This window comes from Cnephaeus nilssonii, assembly GCF_951640355.1.
Source record: "Cnephaeus nilssonii genome assembly, chromosome: 16".
Taxonomy (NCBI): Eukaryota; Metazoa; Chordata; class Mammalia; order Chiroptera; family Vespertilionidae; genus Cnephaeus; species Cnephaeus nilssonii.
The window spans coordinates 48,613,026-48,637,988 of NC_137087.1; the positions used below are offsets into that span (position 1 = coordinate 48,613,026).

General features: G+C 41.9%; 1 protein-coding gene across 5 annotated transcripts in view; it reads right to left on the bottom strand.

Annotated features, from left to right (window-relative positions):
* The window catches only part of SORCS1 (sortilin related VPS10 domain containing receptor 1), a gene marked incomplete at both ends in the record, with an annotated part of 468,623 nt that overhangs the window by 68,341 nt on the left and 375,319 nt on the right, over positions 1-24,963 (bottom strand). For all 5 annotated transcript variants that reach the window (XM_079793712.1, XM_079793713.1, XM_079793716.1 and 2 more), the window contains 7 exons: positions 12,463-12,576; positions 16,535-16,665; positions 18,329-18,446; positions 19,967-20,074; positions 21,373-21,464; positions 23,488-23,564; positions 23,828-23,930. In XM_079793712.1, coding sequence (XP_079649838.1) covers positions 12,463-12,576; positions 16,535-16,665; positions 18,329-18,446; positions 19,967-20,074; positions 21,373-21,464; positions 23,488-23,564; positions 23,828-23,930 — 743 coding nt within the window. The remainder of the gene's footprint in view (positions 1-12,462; positions 12,577-16,534; positions 16,666-18,328; positions 18,447-19,966; positions 20,075-21,372; positions 21,465-23,487; positions 23,565-23,827; positions 23,931-24,963) is intronic.

The window sequence follows — 24,963 nt, forward strand, 5'->3', positions numbered from 1 at the left end:
GATCTAGCCTGCAACGTGGGCATGTGCCCCGAGCGGGAATTGATCTGTGACCTCCTAGTTCATAGGTCGATTCTCAACTAATAAGCCATGCTGTCCAGTGAGAAGTTCATTAAAAAAATGATTTTTAGAAACAGAGGAAGGGAGAGGGAGCGCGCAAGAGAAATATCAATATGAGAGCAGAACATTGGTCAGCTGCCTCCTGCATATCCCCTACTGGGGATGGAGTCTGCAACCTGGGCATGTGCCCTACCTGGGAATCAAACCAGCAACCTTCCAGTGCATGGGACAACACCCAACAAATTGAGCCACACTGGCCAGCGCGAAGTTCATATTTAGAAAGTTCTTATTGCATTGTAGTTTAGTCATAGGGCTAAATTCTTCACAAGACTTTTCTTACTCATCTTCAAAATATCCCTAATAAGGAAGGTATTCTTACTCCTGATATATGGATGAAGAAGTTAAGATTCAAAGAAGTTAACTCATTTTCTCAAGATGACACAGCCAGGACAGGACCCCAGACAATTTTTCTCTGGAACACATCTGCTTTTTACTGCTGTGCTGTACTGATTCATTAAATGAGGCAAGGTCATCCCTCCTCTAAACCCTTTAAGGAATCCTTCTGATTGACTTGATAGGAATCATGTATGCCTGCAGGACTGTCTTTCTGTGTATGACTGTGAACTTTAAGCTCCTTGAGGGCATCATTGTGCCCTGGACATGCAAGCCTGATCATCAGGAAGTCCACACTGGGATGTGGTTCCATTTTAAATATTGAAAAATAGCCCTTCAGGCACCTCACCCACCAACCCAGCTGTGTGGATCCCTCTCTTTAGAATCCCTGCTTCTCCTTACAATTCAGCAACTGAAGGGTTCACACCTAGCCCAAGTGGCAGCCTCAAACCCCTGCTACTTCACCGAGATCTCTACTCCTTGGATACTGGAGCATAGTGGCATTCTGGTACCAGCAACAGTAGCAAAACATAACAGTCAAAGTCACATAGTGATTATGGCATCCTACTGAATTTAACTGTGCGTTGGAAACTCGCTGTGTTTCTGAGGTGAGGAACTACTGGGCAAATGAAAGGCAGATTACAATTTTTAATCACTTAGCATCCAAGCACACCTGTGACTGTCTTGGCGAGTAGCTATAGAGGCATGGGCTCACCATCGCCACTATCATCATCATCTAGGGAACATTCCTTTTGTTTGTCTCAGCTCTGCCCCATCGTTGCCTCAGGCTTTCCTAAATCCTGTAACGACAGGAGTTCTGCTTAAATCCAAAGCACGGATCCTTCCCCCCTGGGATTCTGCCACAGAGGAGACTTGGTAATTTTTTTAAACGCTCATTAAAAACCATTCTGAAACTATTTCATTTCCTGGATGAAAATGGAATCGCATTAGCCCTCCCAGACCTGTCCTGGAAATTTAGAAGAAAATTGTGCATAAATACACAGTTAATTTACTCAAGTAAGCACACACCTGCTTTTTGCAATACAGAATGCTCCTATTTTCATACCAGCAGCTGTCCCTGGGTCTGAGTTACATAAATGAATAATGCATTTAATATGTTATTAAATGGGGCTGCTGCCTCCACAATAACAAGGCAACTTATGATTATGTTGGACCTAAGCTCTGAATATTGCTGGGATGCATTTAGTGAATAAAGCACTCTTCAATCTACCAAGAAGAAAAGTGATCTCTAATGGCAGGGGAGTCTGTACAATCACTGGAAAGGAAACATTCTGCAAGCGTGCCTTTGATATTACCGACCACTCATCAGTAGATAGTGTCTTATTACTTCAACAACCCCGATTCAACTATTCTCTTCTTATCTTGATACTCCTGTCACCTTTTCCTTTTTACCTCTACATTCTTTGATTTTGCTTCTGTTATTCCTGTCAGTTTTTTAAAAAGATGAAGGCCATAGTTTCTCTTTGTGAGAATAAAACTGTTATTTTAGTATTTAGCAGGCTTTTTTAATCTTCTGATTTGGGGCAGAATACAGATGTTTATGACTATTCAGTCTATGCTGAGGTGACAAGATAGTCAAGCTCAGCCCATAGAAATCCTGTCCTCTATTTAGGATCACTGGAAGGAACTTTTAAAATAAAATGAATGATGCCCTGGCTGGTGTGGCTCAGTTGGCTGAGCATCATCCCATGCACCGAAAGGTCACCGGTTCCCACATGCCTGCGATGCAGGTCAATCCCCAGTGGGGGCATGCAGAAGGCTGATCATTGTTTCTCTCCTCCCTTCCTCTCTCTAAAACCAATAAAAACATATTTTTTAAAAATAATAAAATAAAAGAATGTCAAGAGAACTCCTCCAGGAATTATGATTTAATTGAGAATTCTGGGCATCTATATGTTTTATTTTTGTTTTAAGTCCCCCTCATGATTCTAGTGTGCATACAGATTACAAACCACACTACCCAGGTGGCTAAAATGTAGGACCAAATTGCCTGAGTTTAAATTCAGGCTCTTACATACCATATGAACTCGGGCAATTAAATAACTAGTATTTATATAATTAAACATGAGCTTGTTATTATCCAGCAAATTCCCTAAAAACGGAAACTATACTTAAAATAGAAGCTATGTTATTATTGCCAAGATTATCTCAAGATCAAATCTGTCCATGTCAATTCTTTTCTTAAAATCATTCAAAACTTATTGTGGGCTTATTCATGAAGGGTACAGTTCAGGTCTCAACTAGAGGCCCATGATCTGGCCCCAATGTAATTTTCTAGCGTAAGCCCTTCCACTGTCCAACACACTTCCCCAGCTCTGGCAAGTTGATGTCTACAAGCCTTCTTTTGCCTGTTCTGTTCATTCTGCCTGGAATGCTCTTTCCTCCTGTCAAGCTCCAATTCATTCTATAAAATTCACCTTAGAAGTCACGCTTTTCTGTAGAGTTGTCTCTTCCCTTTTCCACAGTAGTTATCCCATGCAGTGACCAGTGCCGAGCTAGAACTCTAGGTCTTCTTGTAGCTGAGGCTGGTCTTATTGACCCTGAACTGGGGAGTTCTCATTTGTGCTCATGAGAAAAATTTAGTTTACTTCTTTTTGGATTGTATGTATTATATGCCTTTGTTTTCAAGGGAAAACTGTGTTGTTATAATGACACTCGATTTAATGCAACAATACTGATAAATAGAACAAGCCTTGAGGAGATAGACGGGAGCTAGTTCTGGGTACAGTGTAGGGATAAGACTTAAAATCTTCTTAGATGCAATGTTCCCATATTTAAGAATGATATTGTGCAGTAGACAGAACATCAACATTTAGAAAGAGTTGGGTTTCATGGCTAAGCAGTTTGTTCCCCTTAAACTGAGTAAGTGGACCCTGGAATTAAGGAACGGTCATAAGGCAGTCCTAGAGAAATAGAGGAAAACTTTTCTTGCAAGAAGCAGGATGGAAGTACATGTCATTTCATTTCAACAATTAATGGAAAGCGACTTTGTTTTAAATGCCAACTTGATGAAATGGGACATATGGCAATACTAAACGAGATGACTTAAAATTGAGAATCATGAGAATGATACATGGAATCCACTAACTAAGTCAACTAGTTGTACAACCAGTTTATATAAAGAACTTTTCCCTTCTTTTGAGCATCTGCAATCCAAGGAATCCTGATAATCATTTCAAATTGCCCATGGACATGACAGAGCCAGAAGGGATCTCAGGCCATCAAACACAACCTCTTCATTTTGCACAAAAGGGAAAGCAGGTACAGTTTAGAGAGGTTCCCAAGGTCACACGGGGGACTAGTAGCAGTTCTGGGCCTCTGGCTGGAGTCCAGTGTTCTCTTGCCACTATGCCCTACCACCTGCTTGGAATTGGTAATGCCAACTCCATTGAATGGACAACAAGAGCTATGTGAGAAACAAGCTCTCCGCATACAGTGACATTCACCTTTTTCATTTCCCAACCCCAATACTATCCATGAACACAACATCTAAGAAAGGCACTCTGAAGCATCAAATTGGTAGCAACAATGACCAAGTCTCTGCTGGGAGACTGCACCGTGCTTTGCTGGAAACCAGCTCCATGAGCCCCTGCAGTGTCGAGTCTGTAAATAATGCAAGTGATGTCCTTTCTGTGGACTTCAAACACATGCACCACTTTGAGGACCAGTTATTCTCCATGATACACACTGATTAATCTCACTGAGGAGATCAAACTGAACATGAAATCCCCACCAAGCACATAAATGTGGTCACCAGGGTAAAAGCCACAGTCCCCAAAGACCCTGGGAATAGCAACTCCAGGGCTATGGCAGGGTAGCCAGGGTCTAAATATTTCCATGGCTGATGTAGAGAGAAAGAAGTTTATAGAAAGCACTTACCAGTAAAAGTATTCCAAATGTAAATTGATAGTATGAAGATTACTATTTTGCTAGAATTTATGTATGTGTATATATTTTTTTCTGGACCCACTAAATCAATGGTATTTTCAAATCATTTTTTAAGCTTCCTGAGTAAATATCCCTATTGTATATTGAGAAACTAATCCTCAGGAACAATAAAAGCTTTCATTTTATATTCGTCCAGGAGGAATTCATAGCTCATCTAAAGAAACTCCACAAGCATAAATGTCTATGCACACCTTTTTTTTTTTAACACATCTAGAAATATCTCTAGCTTAATAGCAAGAACATAATCTCTCCCTTGAGAAGATTATCTCGGTTTCTTAGAATAAACCAGCCCAACACCCACTTTATATTTACAGATTTTTTTATGGTTGGCATGAAACAAGCAATGTCCTAGTTAATTTAGCAGGTTAAATTTGCAGCACATTCCCTGGATCCCGCACAGTAGAAACAAGATATAATCACATATGAGTAGAACTAAATGAGCTTGTGTTTGTGTATGTGCAGACTGAGATATATACAGACTCTGATAGAGAAACAGAGAGAAATGATTTGGGGGTTATTTCATGTAAGAAAATATACAAATGAATACTGGTTTCATGTTTTACAGATAAGACAAGGGAGGCTTAGATTAAACATGTCTTAGATCTCAGTATTGTAGTAACTATTAAGTATTAAATAAATGTCTAGACTATATCCTATTTAATAAAAGAGTAATATGCAAATTAACCTTCACTCCACAACAAAAATGGCGGCGCCCATAGACACAAGATGGCAGCGCCCAGTCCTCTCAGGCCTGCCGGAGTCTCCCAGTCCCAGGGAGGGCTGTCGATGAGAGCCGGCAGCGTGCTGCCCGGGATGTCAGCCTGGGAAGCGGCCGCGGCCCGGGCTGTTGGCCTGTCGGCTGGGAGGTGCCTGTGCCGCCCCACCCCCACCCCCAGCGATCAGCTTCCAGCTGCAGCTGGGGGGGGGGGGGGGAGGTGTAGGCCTGGGAGGAAGCTGCGCCCCACAGAGTGATCCCCTCCTAGCGGCAGCCTGGGGTGTCAGCCTCCAAAGGGCCTGCGCCCCCATTGAGTGATCACCCACAAACACACACCTATAGCCTTGGAACTTCCCTTGCCCCTGGCCCAGTGACTGGAGATGGGGGCGGGGGTAATCTGGGCGATGCTGCCCAGCAAACCTCTCCCATTGGGTAGAAACTTCTGACCAGCTTAAGGAGGTAAATGGTTTTTGTTTAAAATCTTTAGAAACTGCAAAGGAAATGTCTGAGGTAGGGTTTCACATCGGAAGTAACTTACAACTAATTTCCGAAGGCAAACGGGGACATTGCAGTTACATTACTGGAGAGTACCCCGAGGTTCGGAGGTTGGCTCTGCAAGGGCGGTGGCTGATGCTCCCCACCCTGGTTCCTCAGCACCTTGGGCAGGGCTTGAGCCCACCCAGGAAGGCCTTTTCCCCTACAGTTTTCACCAAGGCAGGGAGGTTTTGTAGACATGAATAAGAAGTGCCCACGCACAAGTCCTGAAGATGCCGGGGCCGGCAGAAATGACACACAAACCAGGAAAAGAGCAAAACCAGAAACACCACCCATCCCAACATAGATCATCTTTTTCTTCAGATGACGGTGTGTTTCCCTCTTCTTCGTCTTCTGGAAGCAAGACAGATTCAAGTACTGATGATTCTTCCAATGGAAAAGTTAAGAGAAAGAGAGGACAGAAAAGGAATAAAAGGAGAAAAGAAAGAAAGGACAAAAGATGAAACATTAGGGGGTAATCAGGCTGGCAGGCAGAAGTGGTTAGGGGCAATCAGGCAGGCAGGCGAGCAGTTGGGACCTAGCAGTCCCAGATTGTGAAAGGGATGTTCAACTGCCTGTTTAGGCCTGCTCCCTGTGGGCAGTCGGACATCCCCCGAGGGGTCCCAGATTGGAGAGGGTAGGGTGCAGGTTGGGCTGAGGGACACTCCCCCCAGCGCACGCATTTCGTGCACTGGGCCTCTAGTATATACAATAAAAACAATTCCCTCCTCTTTTTTCCTTTACTGCAGAGGAGCCCTTACCTGATGGCTATTGGTGACGGTATCTGCATGTTGTAAAGTGACTACTGTCTGCTAGGCATTTTGCTATATATTCATAATATCTCTCTATATAATATGCAAAGTGTCCACTCGGGAGTTCGACCAGCAGGGAGTTCGATCACTCGCTATGATGTCACTGACTACCATTGGGCGGCACGGAACAAAGGAAGGCCCTGGTTGGTAGCCGACAGCTACTAGGGACCCTACCCATGCACGAATTTCGTGCACTGGGCCTTCTGTAGTATTATATTTATCCCAACAGCAAATGGAAACATTTTATAGACTAGAAAACTAAACTCAAAGAAAGGAAGACATATGCTAAGAATGATAAATGTCAGAGCTTGTACTAAAATCCTTTTTTTGGCCCAGTCAGTGTTGCTCAGTGGTTGAATATCGACCAATGAACCAGGAAGTCACAGTTCCATTCCAGGTCAGGGCACATGGCCAGGTTGTGGGCTTGATCCCCAGTGTAGGGCGTGCAGGAGGCAGCAGATAAATAATTTTCTCTCATCATTAATGTTTTTTCCTCTCTCCCTCTCCCTTCCTCTCTGAAATAAATAAAAATATATTTTAAAAATAACACTTGTTAAATGCTAAAATAACTGTTTTTCACCAAACAAAACATCCCCCATTATATTTCATTCTTCATACATAACAATCTTAAGCTCCAGTACCAGCCTCTTTGCTTTCCATGGAATGGCTAATGGAAGGTGTGAGGGTAAAGGGTGAATGAACAGAGGCAGGGAGCTTACAGTGGAGAACATAGCTGGACTCTGCTCACACGCTCTTCCATGGACCAAGGACTAAGGACTGGTGGCCACAGCCAACTGGAGGGACATTCTGCACCCATTTCAGCTTTTATTCCAACTATCTCTTCTCAGTCCTAGCCAAGAACTAAAACAAAACCTGCACAATTATTCTGCACAGTGAAGCTGATAAATATTTTGGCATCTCCACAAGATAGCATTTCTATGGAGCATGATATTAGCCGATGCTAGAATGTTTCCATCACGGTGAAGTGAGTGAACCTGAGAACACTGCTATATATACACAGGGTAATAAGCTGACTGTGAAAGTGAACAAAACCATTTATAAAGTGAGGCATTTAAAAAATAATAAAAGGAAAAGGAAGGTTTACCTGCATGCTTTCAGCTAAACTGTAAGATAGGTGATGTTGGGAGGTTTGCTTGTTTAGCTTGACTGATAAGAAATGATTGTTTACTAGACCCATTCAATTCAAACTGACTGCATGACCACAGGTGTGCTCTGTGTAGGGGATAGGGTGAGAGAGTGAGGTGTCTGGGGGAGCAACATTTATGGAAGGACCACTCTCAGGCTGACCTTGCACCTGTGATGCCCCTGTGCTTCATCTCTGCCCAAAGCTAAATCAGCTTCTGTACTGACGGAGCAGGCAATGCCCACAGATGGGTTAAAACTGGCACTGGAGAGACTTGGGGTACATGGTGGCTCCTTAATTCTATAGGCACAGTGGCCCTTTCACCAGATGATCTCTTGGTTTTTATTGTCTGAAATGACCTTCCTCACCTTGTTAATGTGGGAAATGCTCCTCACCCTTCCTCTCAGTTTTGCCTTACAGAATCTATGGGCATTTATATTTTAAAGGAGAATTATAGTTAGTACAAATGATTCTCTATTGTGTGGAACTCGAAGGAGGTTTGCAAGCAGGAAGCTAGTATTTTAGCCCATACGGGGCAGATATCTGGAAAAGCCTGGATACAAAGGTCCAAGATAGAACCAGAGAGCTGGGTGGAATTTGCTTTACAAATCAGCAGAAACACCTCCAATTGCCAAAAGAGACTAATTATTGTTGTATGCTTTTAACAACAATTATGATGGTATGAGGATGTTAACTGCAGCATTGTTTAGAGTAGAAGAAAATAGGAAATGAGCAAAATGTCCAAAAAGAGGATGCCTTAGAATCCCAGGTGCTTTAATACCATGGAATTAAACGTAATTAGAGAAGGCAACCTTATATAATCCAACTTGAAAAGATGTTGAAGGTATGTTTTTGAATGAAAAGTGGGGGAAAATAAACAATATATCTAGTAGGACATCACATATAAAAACAACCTCCCCAATTAATTTTGTATATTTTTTCTTGGCATAATAATCCACTGGCAAATAAAAAGTGTTTGATAACACACATGGCAATCAGATCACAGGTGTGTGGGAAAGAGGGCAGGATTGGGGTGATGATCTAAATGGACTTTTTAAACATAGAACCTGTGTATACATTCCTTCTGTAATTAAATATTTTCAATGAAAAGCTAAGTGCTTAATGACAGCACTGTAGTGGCTATAACATTAAATACTGAACCTGTGTTTAGATGCCAATGAATCAACACACAGCCAAGTGACATCTGGGGTGAGGGGCTGGAGTGACAGTAAGAAAGGCAGAAAAGTCCTTTTCAATTTCATTTACATTTTACCTCTTGCCAACTCTTGCAAAATACAGTGTGTTTAGACAACACACTGACCAGTAGGTTACTATTGTCACACACACGCACACATCCTCCCTCATCCCAGCCAGACACACACGCGTGCGCGCACGCGCACACACAAACACACACACGAACACACAAACACACTTACACACACATTAGCGCATTGGGCCCTCTGTAGGTGGTCACTCCACCTGTGAGCATCTTACTCTTAAGAGCAGGAATTTATCAGACTTGCTAATGGCTGGTATTTATCACATGCTCTCTTTACACAAAGCTCGCTCACTGAGGCTGGTGCCTTTTTGTACAATGTTTGCCTGGAATAGATGAAGACAGTAGATATGGTAACTTAAAAATCCTTTAGGATCAGATGCTATCATGTAAACCCACCGACATGAACCACCCTCTGAGAGTGAAGGCTGAGCCTTGGGGAGTAATCCTTGTCATTCTGTGATTAATAAACATAACTGCACTGACGAACACTAATACACCTGGACGCTGATCACTGAATCACACTTTTAAGTTTAATTTTAATTTTATAGGGAATAGATGAAAAATGCCATTGAATAATTTATGCATCTGTGACATTTCATTTTATGTAAGTCAGGATTTATTCGGATTTCAAATACTGATTTGCCTAAGGATTGGTGAAACCTATTTAGAGGTAGCTTTATAAATGTGTGTGTGTGTGTGTTTGTGTGTGTGTGTGTGTGTGTGTGTGCGTGTGTGTGTTCATTCTGCCTATTGAGTAGTAGTATCTGGAACAATTTAGAATTCTCTATACTTCAGCCTCTTCTCATCAATACCAGAAGAGAGAGAGTAATATAACTTCCTTGACTGATAGGGGTAGTGAAATAAAATCAATTCTGATATTAGCTTTAGGGGTTTCTGATGCCCTTTACAAGCTCTAAACATGTTGGTACATACCAGCAATAAAAGTTTAAGTTATGTGTTTAATGTTATAAACTTAGTTATAACATTAAGGTTATCTATTCCATCAGCCCTTTTCAATTGTTTCCCAAGGTATTAGATGCTGACAACCTCACTGACCCATTGCTGTGAAAATGTTATTTGTATTTATCTTGGATTTTGTGTCATGGATCAAAGAAACCACAACTTATTCCTTCATTCAAAGGTTCTAGGAATCCATGACATCAGAGAAAATTATATTTGTTCTTTCCCTTCCTGTTGAAGAGCAATATATATTATTTTGGAAATCTTTTTTTAATTAAAAATAAAAAAGTTAAAATTTTCAACTAAAGGTAAGTGCATAAGAGAAAACCCGGAAGTCCCACTCCAGTCCTGTAGCTGGCATGAGAAGTAAGGAGTTGTCAAGTAGAACTGGCCTGCTGGTGAGATGCCTATATCTTACTCTCTCCTCCCTCCTGCTTCCTCTCCCTCTCTTCTTCCCTTTCCCTCTTTTTAATTTTTAATGTCAAATTTTAAAATATGCACAAATGAGAGAATATAGTATAGTAAATCCCCATGTCTCTATTAGCATCCTCAAATATTACCGATATCTTTTCCTTTTTTAACATTTTATAGGAAATCTCACACATTATATATATGTAAAAGATAAGGTAGGTAGGTTTATTTATTTATTTATTTATTTAGTTAGTTAGTTATTTTGGCCTAACAAAAATATGATTATCATACCTAAATATATAACTACTAGAGGCCCGTTGCACGAAACTCATGCACGGAGGTGGGGGGGGGGGTGTCCCTCAGTCCAGCCTGTACCCTCTCCAATCTGGGACCCCTCGAGGGATGTCTGACTGCCACCGGGATCGGGCCTAAACGGGCAGTTGGACATCCCTCTCACAATCCAGGACTGCTGGCTCCCAACTGCTCGCCTGCTTGCCTTCCTGATTGCCCCTAACCGCTTCTGCCTGCCAGCCTGATCACCCCTAATCACTCTGATGCCAGTCTGATTGATGCCTAACTGCTCCCCTGCCAGCCTGTTTGCCCCCAACTTCCCTCCTCTGCTGGCCTGGTCACCCCTAACTGCCCTCCCCTGCAGGGTTGATCGCCTCCAACTTCCCTCCCTTGCAGGCCTGGGTCCCTCTCAACTGCCCTCCCTTGCAGGCCTGGTGCCTCCCAACTGCCCTCCCCTGCTGGCCATCTTGTGGTGGCCACCTTGTGTCCACATGGGGGCAGGATCTTTGACCACATGGGGGCAGCCATATTGTGTGTTGGAGTGATGGTCAATCTGCATATTACTCTTTTATTAGATAGGATAACATATTTTGTTAGTATAATATCATAAATACAAATATTTAGATTTAGATATAACCTATGATGGTTAATTTCATTTGTCGACTTGAATAGGCCACGGGGTGCCCAAATATTTGGTCAATCATTATTCTAGGTGTTTCTGCCAGGGTGGTTTTGAGTGAGATCCACATGTAAATCAGTATATTGCCTAAAGCAGACTGCCTTCTCCAATGTGTGTGGGCCTCATCCAATCTGTTGACGGTCTGAAGGGAACAAAAAAGCTGACCCTCCCCTAAATAAGAGAGAATTCTTCCTTTCTGATGGCCTTCCCCTGAGCATCAGCTTTTTTCCTGCCTTCACACTCAGACGAAAGCAGCGGTCTTCTTGGGTTTCAAGCCTGCTGGCCTTCAGGTAGAAAGTACACCATCAGCTCTCCTGGTTCTCCTGCTTTCAGACTAGGACTGCAAGCATACATCAGTTATCTAGCGTGTCATGCACCCTGCAAATTTTGGGATTTGGATTGGCCCACCTCCATAAATATGTGATCCAGTTCCTCATAAAAATAAATTATCTATCTATCCATTTAGCTAGCTAGCTATCTGATATAAAAACATACCCCTGGAAAACCCTGACTAATACATCTCCTAATCACCAGTCCATATTTAAATTTCCCCAAATAGCTAAAATATGTCTTTAGCATCCAAATATGTCACATGCACTATTTTTAAGTCTATAAACATCATTTACATTTATGGAAAAGTCATGGATTATTTTCTCTTTTATGATTTTTCTTAAAATAATACTGGATAAATTCCACAACACAGAACATCAAACCCAAAACTTAGAATCTGATTCCAGATTTATAAGGATCCGAACGCATGCCTTCAACATGCCAAGAACGGACATGGAAAAACCCTTTCCTGCTAATATACTCTTGAAAAGTCAATGAGCTTCTTCTCTGACTCTAGGTCTCACATTTACAACGCAGGAAATGCAGATATGAAATAGTTATTTGGCCTTCCTCACAGGGATGCAGGGACGGTAAAATGTAGTCTTTATTGAGGAGTTCTGAAATAAAGTATTAAAAAATGAAGCAATTTATATATTATCACCATCATCTTTGAACCTGTTTTACTTCTTTATTTATAACTGGGGTTTTATTCTCAGATGAAATGTGTGGCAGTGCAAATCTGTGCTCCATCACTAAAGTGAATGAAAGCAAATAAATTGTGCTGTAATGAAATAGGCCTGGTTTTGATCAGAAGTAATTCTGTATGTTTAACACAGGCAGAAAAGCAGCAAAGGTTGACCTCTCAAGGTCACTGCTTCAGACACTCACCCAGTACTGTTGAGATAACTCTGTCCCAGGCTGCAATCCTTGGACAGAGAAGATGGATTGAACCAAAACGCTGGCAGGCACTGACCATTGCTATGTCGCTCATAACCGTAGTCACTGTTGGGGAAAGAGCCAGGAGAAACCTTTCAGTAGGTGGCAAAATTTCTGAGAACCATTTAATGTTAGTCCACAGGCAACTTCAACTCCAGTCATTTAGTCAAAAAAGAGGTATTCACTAAATGCCAAAAATTGAATTTTTTCCCAGGGAATATCTATGTTACCCATGAAAATATCCTACAGAAGCCATTTTCAGAAATGCTGACTTGGAGGCAAGAGGGATGTCTGTGTAGAGATGAAGGCTCAATGACCAATAATTCTTTCATATATATATATATATACTAGAGGCCCGTTGCACGAATTTGTGGACCAGTGGGGTCCCTTGGCCTGGCCTGCAGGATCGGGCCTAAACTGGCTCTCCAACATCCCTCAAGGTGTCCTGGATTGCAAGAGGGTGCAGGCCAGGCTGAGGGACCTCACAGGTGCACAATCAGGGCCAGGGAGGGATGAGGGAGGTTGGCCAACAGGAAAAGGATCATGGGAGGGCTCCACGGCGTCTGGCCCATCTCACTCAGTCCCGATCAGCCAGACCCCAGCAGCAAGCTAACCTACCAGTCGGAGCATCTGTCTCCTGGTGCTCATTGCTTGTCATAGCGACTGGTTGACCAGTTGACTGTCTGCCCCCTGGAGGTCAGTGCACGTCATAGCGAGCAGTTGAACAGCCTTAGCATATCATTATCATATTTAGCTTTGATTGGTTAACGGCCAACTGGACAACTGGACATTGAGCATACTAAGTTTTTATTATATAGGATATATATATATATATATAAATAATTAATATTTAATTGATTTTAGAGAGGGAGGAAGGGAGAATGATAAGGAGATAGAAACATCTATGAGAGAAAAACATTGAGTGGCTTCCTTCTGCACGTTCCATACTGGGAATCGAGCCCACAACGCAGGCATGTCCTTGACCAGGAATCAAACTGGTGACCTCTTGATGCATGGATCGATGCTCAACCACTGAGCCACACTGACTGGACTCAATGCCCAATAATTCTAAGTAAACACCTTGAAGCTGAGAGACCAGATACAATAGTCATTAGGAGGATACACATAGAGGTTGGTCTAGAGAAACTATAATTAGTGAACAGGCAATGGAGGAAGCTCCACCCTCAGCATAAAGTTTCACTGAAGAGTTTAACACAGCAACATGTGGCATGGTGCTCATTCATGTTGATGTCTTTGGGGTGCTCTTCCAAGACATCTGGATCTACCAAGTAGAGGAGCCAGGTCTGTCTGTGCATAAGCCATATGCTTCAAAGTCACAGCAGGAAAGGAAGTGTCCTTCAGGAGTGTCCTGAGAATTTCCCCAAGGAAAAGTTTTGTCCTGGTCCCAACTGGCAGTACTAAGAGGATTTAAAAATCCTCTCTCTAGTTGGAAATAGTCAAAGCCTTTTCTCTGGGCCTCCTCTCATTCTTGCCTCCAGGGGCCTCCGAGTGGCCTGACATCCTTGGGTTCTGAAAGGTGAACCCAGGCAGAGGTTGATGACAAAATGCACCTCCACATGCACATACAAATTGCAGGCAGCAACCAGCAAGCACTCGTATGAACTGGCCCATCTGTGTGATGGAGGTGAGATGCTGGCACACAAGAGGCAGGAAGAGAGAATAGGCTCAGCTTAAAAGGCCTGTCACCAGGCAGCTGGCACTTAAAATTCTGCACATACCAGCTGGACTTGGTGCTGGTTCAACACAGCATGGGTAGGAAGCCTTCAGAATTGATGCCTACAGGACACCCAGTGTTCATTTCAGATAATTAGTTTACAACTGCTGGAGAATGACAGGCAAGGTCACCCGGGGGACTGTCCAGGGGAGAGCCAAGGCACGAGGGAGCATTCAATGACAACCACCTTTCATTATGCTACAGTCAGGTGGGATCAATAACGCTCTAGCTACTGGTAGCAACTCCAAAAGGTCATGGTAAGCCTTCCAAAATACTTTCAGAAATTATGCCATTACAAAAATCCCCTTTGGACAGAAAACAACACAATGGCCTCATTCACAATTCATTTCCCACTTCTCAGAATACATATCAGTTAGTGCTAAGAGAAGCAGATTCCAATCTCAAATGAACATAAGAATTGGGCCAAGACTGAGGGGTATGAGGGGTGGGGGAGGGAAGAAACCTGATTACTTTCCTTAACCCTGTGTTTCTTTTACTCTAGACTAGCTTAAATTTGAAAAATAAAAACAAAAATGACCCTGACAACAAAAGTCTAGCTTATTTTGGCACCTCGTGAAAAAGATTCCCAAAGGAAGACATATTTCCACGAGAAATCAAGGAACTGGAACATCTCACCTCACTTCTTCCCTGTGGTTCTTATGAGAGGATACATTTGCTCTCTGCACAAGAATGGCTGTTTGATAAGGCTAAAGTTCAATTGCAAAGATGAAATGCTCACTTCCTTTACAAATCCCCTTTGAATACAGTGGATGAAGGAGAAGCATCCTGGCTTCAGAAAGAGGGATGGAATGAATGACTTAGAATTCCCAGGGACATTTTCCCTGTCAAGGTATTTCAGGGTGTCAACCCTGAAAGGTAGGAAAGGGATAAAGTATTTTCGTCATTGGAATCATGTTGCAATGACTAAAACAGTCATGGCTGGGGAGACCCCTGTAGAATTCATTGTGAGCTCCACTGTAATAACCTCTCTGCCCTCTGGCTGAGCCCAGAATAGAGCTCTTGCCTTACCTATCTACCCACAAGTGAGGAACAGCCTTTGGTGATAGGTCTGAGTGCTGGCGGCCAATTTTGCCAGGCCTGCCCAGTGCTACTTATTCAGACATCTCCAGAGGTCTCCCATGAGAGCAGACTTACTTTTTCTAAGATATGGGATGTGTGTGTACATAATACCTCTCAGATATTTTGATGATCAGAGATGTGACCAGTGATTGCTACACAGCTTGAAATAAATTCTTAAAGAAATGACTTTGGTTCTCAAGCAGGTCAAGTTTCAGTCATCTAACACTGACTTACATATTTAGCAGTTGCATTCTCTAAACTCAAAACAGAAATATCAAAGAAAAAGAAAAAAATAAGGGGTGGGGTGGGAGGAGCAGACAATGAAATGGATATAATCAATGGAGTTCCCACCCACTCATTCTCAGTAATTTTTCAACCTCACCTGGATGCTAAACACTGACCTAGACCAAAGCAAGGGAACTCCTGGCCCCGTGAGCCAGATTTCTGCTTCCCAAATGGTCCAGGAGACTCACACTGGCATGCTGAGTTTACTTAACATCTAAACCTCTCAGGACTTTTCCAGTTTAAACTAACCTACTGCCTGTAAAGGGAGACTGCTCCTTTAGTGCTAGGATCAGCAAGCTGTAGACTGGCAATGCCATCAAATTCAGAAATGCCTTCCATGCTCACATAAGCAAGAATCAGCTGACCACCGAAAACTTCCAGGGATAGAAAATTTACTGCCTTCTAAGGCCATCATTTCCCTCCCAGGATCCCTAGATTCTAGAAAGCTTAGTCTTGAGCACACGTATGTTTGCTCTCTGAAAAGACACTTCTTGTTTTCATTGTTGCTGTCTGAAGCAACTCAGGGTGGTTTGTCCTGAGATCTATCACACAGAGGAAAATAATTACCAGCCATCTTCGAATCCTCTTTAAGTCTACAGAAATGCCTGGTTTTTCCATATACACATGTACAAGTACGCCATGATGTCTCCAAAGGTAATTTCATAAAAATAGGAGGCTCTATGTAGGTCACTATTATTTCGTATCTCAGCTTTCATTAAGAGCTCCATAAAAAAGCATGGGATGAGCATTCTGGCTTAGAGCACCCCAATTCCTACACTTGAATGACCAGCTTGCCCCCACTAAACCCCATGCCTTTTTCTCAGCATCCTCTCCACAGAGTTCATAAAGATAACCGTAATAACAACACCAACAGCTAGGATTTGGTACACTGAGGGACTCCTTGGGATAAAGGCACCAGCTCACCAGTCGAAATCGGCCTCTGTGCAGACACAGGGTTCAGATTCCATGGCTCCCGCATACTTTCCTTGCATACATTTCCGCTCTGATTTCCGCTTCTTATATATCCTTTTGGCTCCCATGATGCATGCTTCCCCCTGGAAGGAGAAGGGATCTCAGGTACTTGAGCACAACATTGGGATCTTCCCTGCGCCACATCGGGCAGTCTAGGGAGATGTTCTCAAACCTCAGTGTGATCTGGACTGAGGTGGTCTGCTCTGTGCTGATGGCTTTTTTGTTTTGTTTTGATTTTGTTTTTTTGTTAATCCTCACCTGAGGATATTTTTCCACTGATTTTTAGAGAGAGTGGAAGGGAGAGGGAGAGACAGAGAGAAACATCGATATGAAAGAGACATATCAATTGGTTGCCTCCTGCACGCACCCTGACCAGGGCCAGGGAACCTGCAACCAAGGTACGTGTTCTTGACCGGAATCGAACCCAGGACCTTTCAGTCCGCAGGCTGACACTCTATCCCCTGAGCCAAATGGCTAGGGCTGTCAGCTTTTTCTTTTCAGTGTCAGCAGCCCCAGTATAGAATGTGACTAATAAAGTCAGTTTGAAGAAGCATGGATCATGAAGACTCAGCCCCATAAGTGTATTGCAACAAATCTGAGATAATTAAGTTCAATTCTCCTATTAGAAAAGATGTATACCCTTGCTCACTCATGAGCATATGCAATAGAGCATTGCCTAAGAGATATAAAGATCCCTTTTGCCCCAATTTACGCTGCTTCTGCCCACGCAGCTTTTTACACTGATTTTATATCCATCTATCAGACAAGCAAGAAAACTGTATTCAGTGTTTCTCTACAAAATAAAAGCTTTGAACATACAACGCTCCTGCCGCCCAAAGGGGAAAATATCAGCCGTGTAAACGAGTGATAATTTTACTGTTGCATCTCTGAATGGAGTGGGCGAGTCAGTGGATGCATCCGGCACTGCCAAACAGCTCCCTCTGCACGTCTGAAGGACCAGAGCACAGCTCAGTCTGAGCTACTACAACCTGTCTCTCCTGAGCAAACTCACTTTACCTGGCTCCATTCCACCCCTACATGTAAATATATCACTGTCTAGGCTGGGGGTAAACGATGTGTTATTGCCTGAATACGGCGATGGCATTGCAATGGACCATCCTTTCAGGGCCCTGGATCACGTCTGACTTGGGAACCCAAAGGAGAGAGGCTTTCAGACAAGCATTCTGATATGAGCTAAACAGCTGAGGGGCCAGGACAAAGGAACGTTTCCTATTAATAATTCTGCATTCTTGTACCACGAGTACCCTGGGAGAGGCGAGAATCAGTACCTGATCCCAGGGAGTCACAAGAGTGGGGAGGAAGGACCCTCCTGGCATCGCTCACAGAGCATAAGCTTGTTATTTTATGTCTCTGTTTGCTTTGCTAGATCAAATTCAAGGCCCTTTGCTCACCCCTGCCTCCACCCTGCATCCATATGACATGCTCAGATAAATTAGGTTTGGATGCCCGTGCTGAGTTGGTATTTCATTTCGAGTTGTAAGTCTAAGCCAAGCGCATTTGAATTTTATCTCATTATATCCTAGTACAATAAAAACAGAAATTACTTCACAACAAGCTATAAAATGTAGAGTTTGTTCACTGCTATGGAACACAAAACACGTAAGAAAGCACACGAGGAGCATTCTGGCTTAGAGAACCCCAATTCCTACACTTGAATGACTAGCTTGCCCCCAATACGCCCCATGCCTTTTGCTCAGCATCTACCCTCTGCTCTCTCCCTCCTACCTGGCTGTGCAGCTGCCAAGGTCTGTAGTCCTCCTCGGCACACCGTCTATCGAAAATGGACTTGTAGTCCACTTTGACCAGCTGCCATTCCGAGCGGTGGCTGAAGTGTCCAAACACTCTACAGAGTTCATAAAGATGAAGATAATTGCAATAATAAAAATGTCAATAGTTATAACAACAGCTAGCATTTGTCCAGTGTACTAATAAGTACATTACATTGATCGTATCACTTAATCCTCAAAACGCATTTATAAAGAGGGTGACTATTATTGGCTCCACTTCACCTATGGGTAACGTGAGGCTCAAAGAGTTTTGTTCATTTGTAAAAACCAATGTCAAATCACTAAAGAACTAGTAGGATCAGGACATAGAGTGTTTAGCGTAAAAGATCACTTCTATATATCATACCAGAGAATAGTTAACAAAAAATAAATAAATAAAATAAAAAATCAATAAATCAATCAACCAACCAATAATGGAGAAAATAATCACAAATACTGCTTTCTACATGGTCTGAGATTGTACTTCTAGGCGGTCTTGCTAATGTACATGATTTTCATGCTATTTAATTCCCTACCAGTCGCTAGGGAAAGTGGGTGGCAAGGCCAAGTGCTTACAACTGCTTCCTACACTGTGCATTCTACTCTGCTTATTGAAAAGACACAGGTATTTAATGAGGTGATCGGATCACTAATTGTAGATAAGGAATAAAAACCACAAAGCAGCCTTTTCGGTCAGCATTTTTTATCTGTTTTGCAAATATAAAAATTAAATGAAGACAAATTATGGAAGAAATTGCTAATATAGCTATGTTTACCATGGCCAAAAGTGTAGCTATTAGGCATATTAAATATGTATTGATTTTTTTTCTATTATTAAAAAATAAAAAGAAGGGGGGACAGAAAATTTAGAAAATACACCAACTCGTTGCCTTGATTTTTACATTGCCATTTCCGGATTTTTACATCGCCATTTCCGACAGGATCAACTACTTTAAAACCTTCCCTCTGTTTCCTATCTCCAATTTTCTAGGGGAAGGAAAAGGCACCGTTTCATATTTTAAATTCAAAGCCAATGTTTTGAACCCCACAGGCAGGCGAGTCATTAATCAAGTCTTTCACAAATTAATGATCATCTCTTTCCAGACAAGAATGAGTGCAAATGCAATTTCCCAAGAACAGATTGTTCTCAGGGTTTCCCTAATATGCCTCACAATTGGGTTAGGTAAAGAGCCAGGGAAAAAGAAAAGCCTGCGTGGGGTTTTGCTCAAGCTCTGAGTTGTGCCTTAAAGTGAAACCATTCTTTATATTCCCATAACTTTCTATATAGTGAATGTGTTTATTATGAAAGTTCTAAATGCATAGCTTTATTTTCTATTGCAATGATCTCTTCTAATTTCCCTCAGCACATTCAGGAGGCGGCAGAAGTGAGCTAGTTTGCCACCCACCCTCAGTGTGGGACTCCCCATAATTAGTAAAAGCCAGGGAACTGGCACCCGTACTTTTCTTTCCTCTTTACTGGGGAATCATGAAATCAGATGTACGGACTTTGCCGGCAACTCCAAACCTAACAGCAGCAAAGCGAACAAACAGCTAAAAAACACGTTTCTGGATGAATATTAAGACGTGTTCCACTTACGTCATGATTAGAGTCTCTTCCCCAGGCTCACCCAGAACCCCGTCCACAAAAAGGGGAATAGATGTGAAACTGTATTTGCTCCAAGATCTCCCTTCATCAAAACTCAACCTAATGACAGAAAAGAAAAAAATTACAGTCCTCAGATCTCCAAAGGAAAAATAAAAATCCCTTCAAAAGAAAGATACTACCAACCAGGAGAGAATCCATTTGAAAAGTGTGGAAGGCATTGTCCAAGTGAGCCGTGAATAAGTGTCCTTAATTACATGAGAAGGTAGAAATACAGTTAGCCCAGCGATTTGGGACCCCGGTGTGTTATTACATTAACAAGGGGAGAGCTGCATGAAATGAGAATAATAATGAGTCTTTGATAGCATTCGTTTTTAAATTTGGATATTTTATTAGATCTTCGATCTCAATGTGACTCTCTCCAAAACCTCAGGGCACTCGTAGCCAGCCTTTCAGGTGATTCTGAAGAGCAATGGCCAGAGGGGACCTATTTAGATGGACTGGAGCCAGCCACCTCCAAGTGATCAGAGCCTTACAGAGTCTCTCTTACATCGTTATCAATCCTGGTTGACTCACTGAGTGAATGAATGGGCACAGAAGGACAGACTCTTGATAGCAAGAGGAGAGAAGTCTGCAACTCTGAGGGTCACGCAAGATGTTTCTTTTGCTCCGCCCTTCCCTATGGATGCCTTCCACCAGGCTGAGCCTCTGTTTCTCTTATTTCCGCAGCTTTCCCTGAGGTCACCAGAGTAACTACCAGAGGAGGGGAAATCAGGCTTTTGACTTTGAACAAGCTTGCACGTGCAGAGAGTCACTTTCAAAAACACACATGTAGGAGTCTGTTGGAAACCCCTCTGGAAGTTAGGACTTGCAAGTCCATCTGCAGGAGACCTACAGGTAGAGTTGCAGAACGTCAGCCCCAAACGGGAAACTAAGGAAGTACAATCAGCAACAGGATCCTGATCTCTGTGCAGAACACACATACTGGTATTATTTGGGCAAGGAGTTAAGCTACTCAGAGATTATACCTGGCGCAGCATTTTACCCACAACTGTGCTGAAAGGATAAGGCACTGGGGAGGGCATTGTCACATTTAAAAACTAGAATGTAATTCCTCTCTCAGGGGCAGAGCTTATCCTTCCTCCCTCCCTCCCTCCCTCCCTCCCTCCCTCCCTCCCTCCCTCCCTCCCTCCCTCCCTCCCTCCCTCCCTTCTTTCCTCCCTTCCTACTTCCTTCTCCTATAGGCCACAATCTTATTTTAAAAGAGCAAAGGTGTAAATTATATTCTAGTAGACCTTGGCATTTTATAACAAACATGATCACAGTCCGATAGCCCGCCTCCTAGCCGTAACAGTGAGGAACCACAAGGAGTATGACTCATGGGCAGCAGGTGCCTTTACCAGAGATGTCGAATTGGAAGAGACGTGTGCTTCATAGCAACTAGGACTCCACCTTGATCCAGATACAGAACACTGTGCTCTTCTTCGAAGATCTGGAAGAGGAAACCACATCCACATGGACACACATCCATGTCCACACACATCCAGAGTTCAGATAATTAGTCTTCATATGAGGAGAATAATCCCTCTCCTGATTGAACAAGGTTCCCCCAAATCTTTGGGAAGACACATTAATGAACAACGCTTCAGAAGATGTGCTACATGTACCCTTGGAGTTACATAAAATTGTGTGAGGCGCACCACAAAACAAATGTAAAGAATAGTTACCTATTTATGTTTATATTCCGATCTTATTTTGTGGCATGTTCTATTGATTCCCATTTATAATGATGTCAGAATACTGGACAGCTCATATTGGGTATCATTTTAAGGTAGAAGAAACCTTAGAGATACTTTAATCTCACATTCTCATGCTTACACCGAGGCCACGAAGGTTGAGAGAGATGTCGAGACTTGCCTAAGAGCATGTATGTAGTGACTGATGCAGCTCGAGCTTGCAGCATTTCAGTGACCTCCCAGATACATTTCTTTCAAACTTTCCAAGTATTCTAGAAAAAAGGTGTTCTTGTTCAATTAAGAGGTTCTCTACCAAGTCCTAAAGTAGCTCTGATGAAAATGGAACATCATATTTGGGCACATGTGCCGTTGGATCTTTCTCTAAATGCGGAGAAACCAATGTGAAGTCAAATGGAAATAGGGTGAAACAATTTCCAAGTCCTCTCAATATAAGATGCATGCTGGCTTCTCACAGTCACACTGTTAGTATAGCTTTGTCTGTGATTACACTATAGACATAATATTCTTCCCCTTTATTTACTTCTTTTTTTGGAAAATTTAAAATGTTTATCAAATTTATTGGGGTGACACTGGTTAATAAAATTATATAGGTTTCAAGTGTACAATTCCATAATAGATCATCTGTATATTGTATTGTGTGTTCACCACCTCAAGTCAAGTCTCCTTTATTTACTTCTTACACCCATTTGAAGGTATATCCTAACCAAGGATTATAGAAGTAGAGACTTATTTTGCTTTGTTTGGGGTGTTGAAAGGAAAAAAAGGGGATCCTGGCTCTCTAACTATTCTCCAGAGGAAAATTAACAGTCCTCATTAACTCTAAGATCAAGAGCCCTAAGGTTTTTAGGCAAATTTCTTTCTTGCTCTGTCCTTCTCATAACATGTGAATCCCACTGAGGACTTATTAGGGGTCTGGAATTAGGAAATAGCAATTGGACCATAGCATGGAGATCTCTGACTAAAATATAAAACAGAGTTGTTCTCATTGCTCTGTGATTACCTGGGCATTAAATTTCAATTTACAGTGCTAGTTATTGTATGATAATTAAATGTCAGTGGGTTATTACAACATATTTATTGAAGGGTAACAACCATGCATTAGGCACATATCTTGTTATGATTGCTAAAGCTCATTAAATGCCTGTTTTATAAGCTATGGGTATCTAATTTTCATTCAGAAGAAAGAGAGGAAGCATTTAAGCTAAACACATTGGGTTAAAGTGATTCCATTTCTACTCTCCCTAGCATATGCACGGTGATGGTTATTACTCTGTCTTTTGCACATGAAATTTAAACATCTCAGAACACCACCTGGGTAATTGCTATTTCTATATCACTGCATTGCTCTCTATTCTGACTTCAAGGCAAGGGGAATTTATGGAGATAACCCAGCATTAGGTATATAATCTACCTTCTAGGATCCATGTTTCCTATATGATAAACTTTAGGATTCTAGTTTTCTTTTATGGGAAAAATTCAGTCAGATCTAATTTGGTTTCACTGTCACTTATAAACTTTCTTCTATAAAGGCTCTGCATATGGGTCATTTTTATTGAATGGCAAGAAAAAAATCAAATTGCAAAAAGATTCACTAACCTCAAAGACTTAAGACTAAATAAATGCATTGGCAAGCTTTAGGATTTATATGTAGTTGAATAAGTTATTATGTGTAGTGGAATAAGTTCCCAGATTTGAATTGAGTTGGGCAAATTTAATGTCACTTAAACTTCAGTAACTTGACCCAGCAAGCTTTCTTACCTGCCTCCAAGTATTCCCTGCATCTGAAGAGACAAACATGCTGATGTCGCTGTCTGACAATTCAGAGCCTATGTTACCTAGAAAGAGCAGAGAGCCATGAGTGGATGGAACTTTCCGCACAAGCTAACCATGAGCCACATGGGCAGTCTGCATCGCCTGAGACGGACTGAGATTACAAACATATCTGAGCAGCATTTTTCCGCATACTTGATTCAGGGTCAATAGTTTAGGTTCAATTAAAAAATATATTTAGCTTGCTCATTAAGCTCCAAGCAGAGATATCTAGCTTCTTAAAATAAACACAATTTACAGCAGCAAGCAAACAAGGTTAGCTTCTTACCTGAAGCCACTATGATGCTGGGAGCGGTCTCTCGGCTGGCAATGATCCCTGATGTGTAGGGATTCTCAGAGACCTTAAGGTGAAGGTGTAGTGAGCAATAAGGCTGAGAAGAGGAAAAATGAGTGTCATGAAAGCACACAATCTAAACAGTCATTTTAATCTCATGTTCAGAGCATCTATCCAATCATCTAACCATCCCATCTATGCATCCATTCATGTACCCTTCCATTCACCTGTCTTCATTCCACAAATATCTAGTGTCCACTAAGCAGCACATAGCTGCCAAGCTGGTGAAGGAAGGCCTCTTCATTTTAAATGGAATTGACTGCCTTCATTGCCATTTGGGCATTTACCAAAACATTTGAGCATTTTATCTGTAAAATAAAGGTGTAGCTTATGAAAGAGTTGCATTGACTCAAATTTGGTCTTGAATATCATGGAGTGTATAATTTAAGATCTTTTGATTAACATAAATAAAAAATATTTTAATACCATAAGATCAGTACAGATAAAATATGAGATTCTACGGGGTGACAAAATGATGTCCAACTTTTGATCAGGAATACTCCAAGGAGAAAATGGTGCCTTGGGCAAAGATGGGTAGGTTATGAACCTAGGTAAGATGTTCAGGAGGATAAAGGACATTTCAGCCCTGAGTAACACCAACCACAAAGAAAAACACACAGAAGATTTGAGTTACAATACAGTATATAGTCATACTAAAGAGGAGAAATAGGAAAAAAAAGGTTTGGAGTGGCTGGGAGAGCTTTAAGAAGTCAGCCTGCATCTCTTAGCCACTCTCCATGTGAGACCTTGGTCTCAGTTGTACAGAAGAAACTGTATGATGTGTGAGACTGTCCTAACGTCCAACAGAAATCAACAGGGTATTATCAGAATCAGTATTATTCAATAGAAAAGTCATCCTTGTAGGCAAAATGTACCAATAACAGCAATTTCAATGAAAATTTAAGAGACTTGTTTATTTGTGTGTGAAAATCTCGATCAAATTTTCTGATTAATATATCACCAGTTTTGAGACTAAATCTCATACAAGTTTCATTTGAAATAGTTCTTGTCCTGAGTTGTCAAAAACTAAGAATTTGTGTCTGAACCCACACTTCTTTTCATCGCTGAGG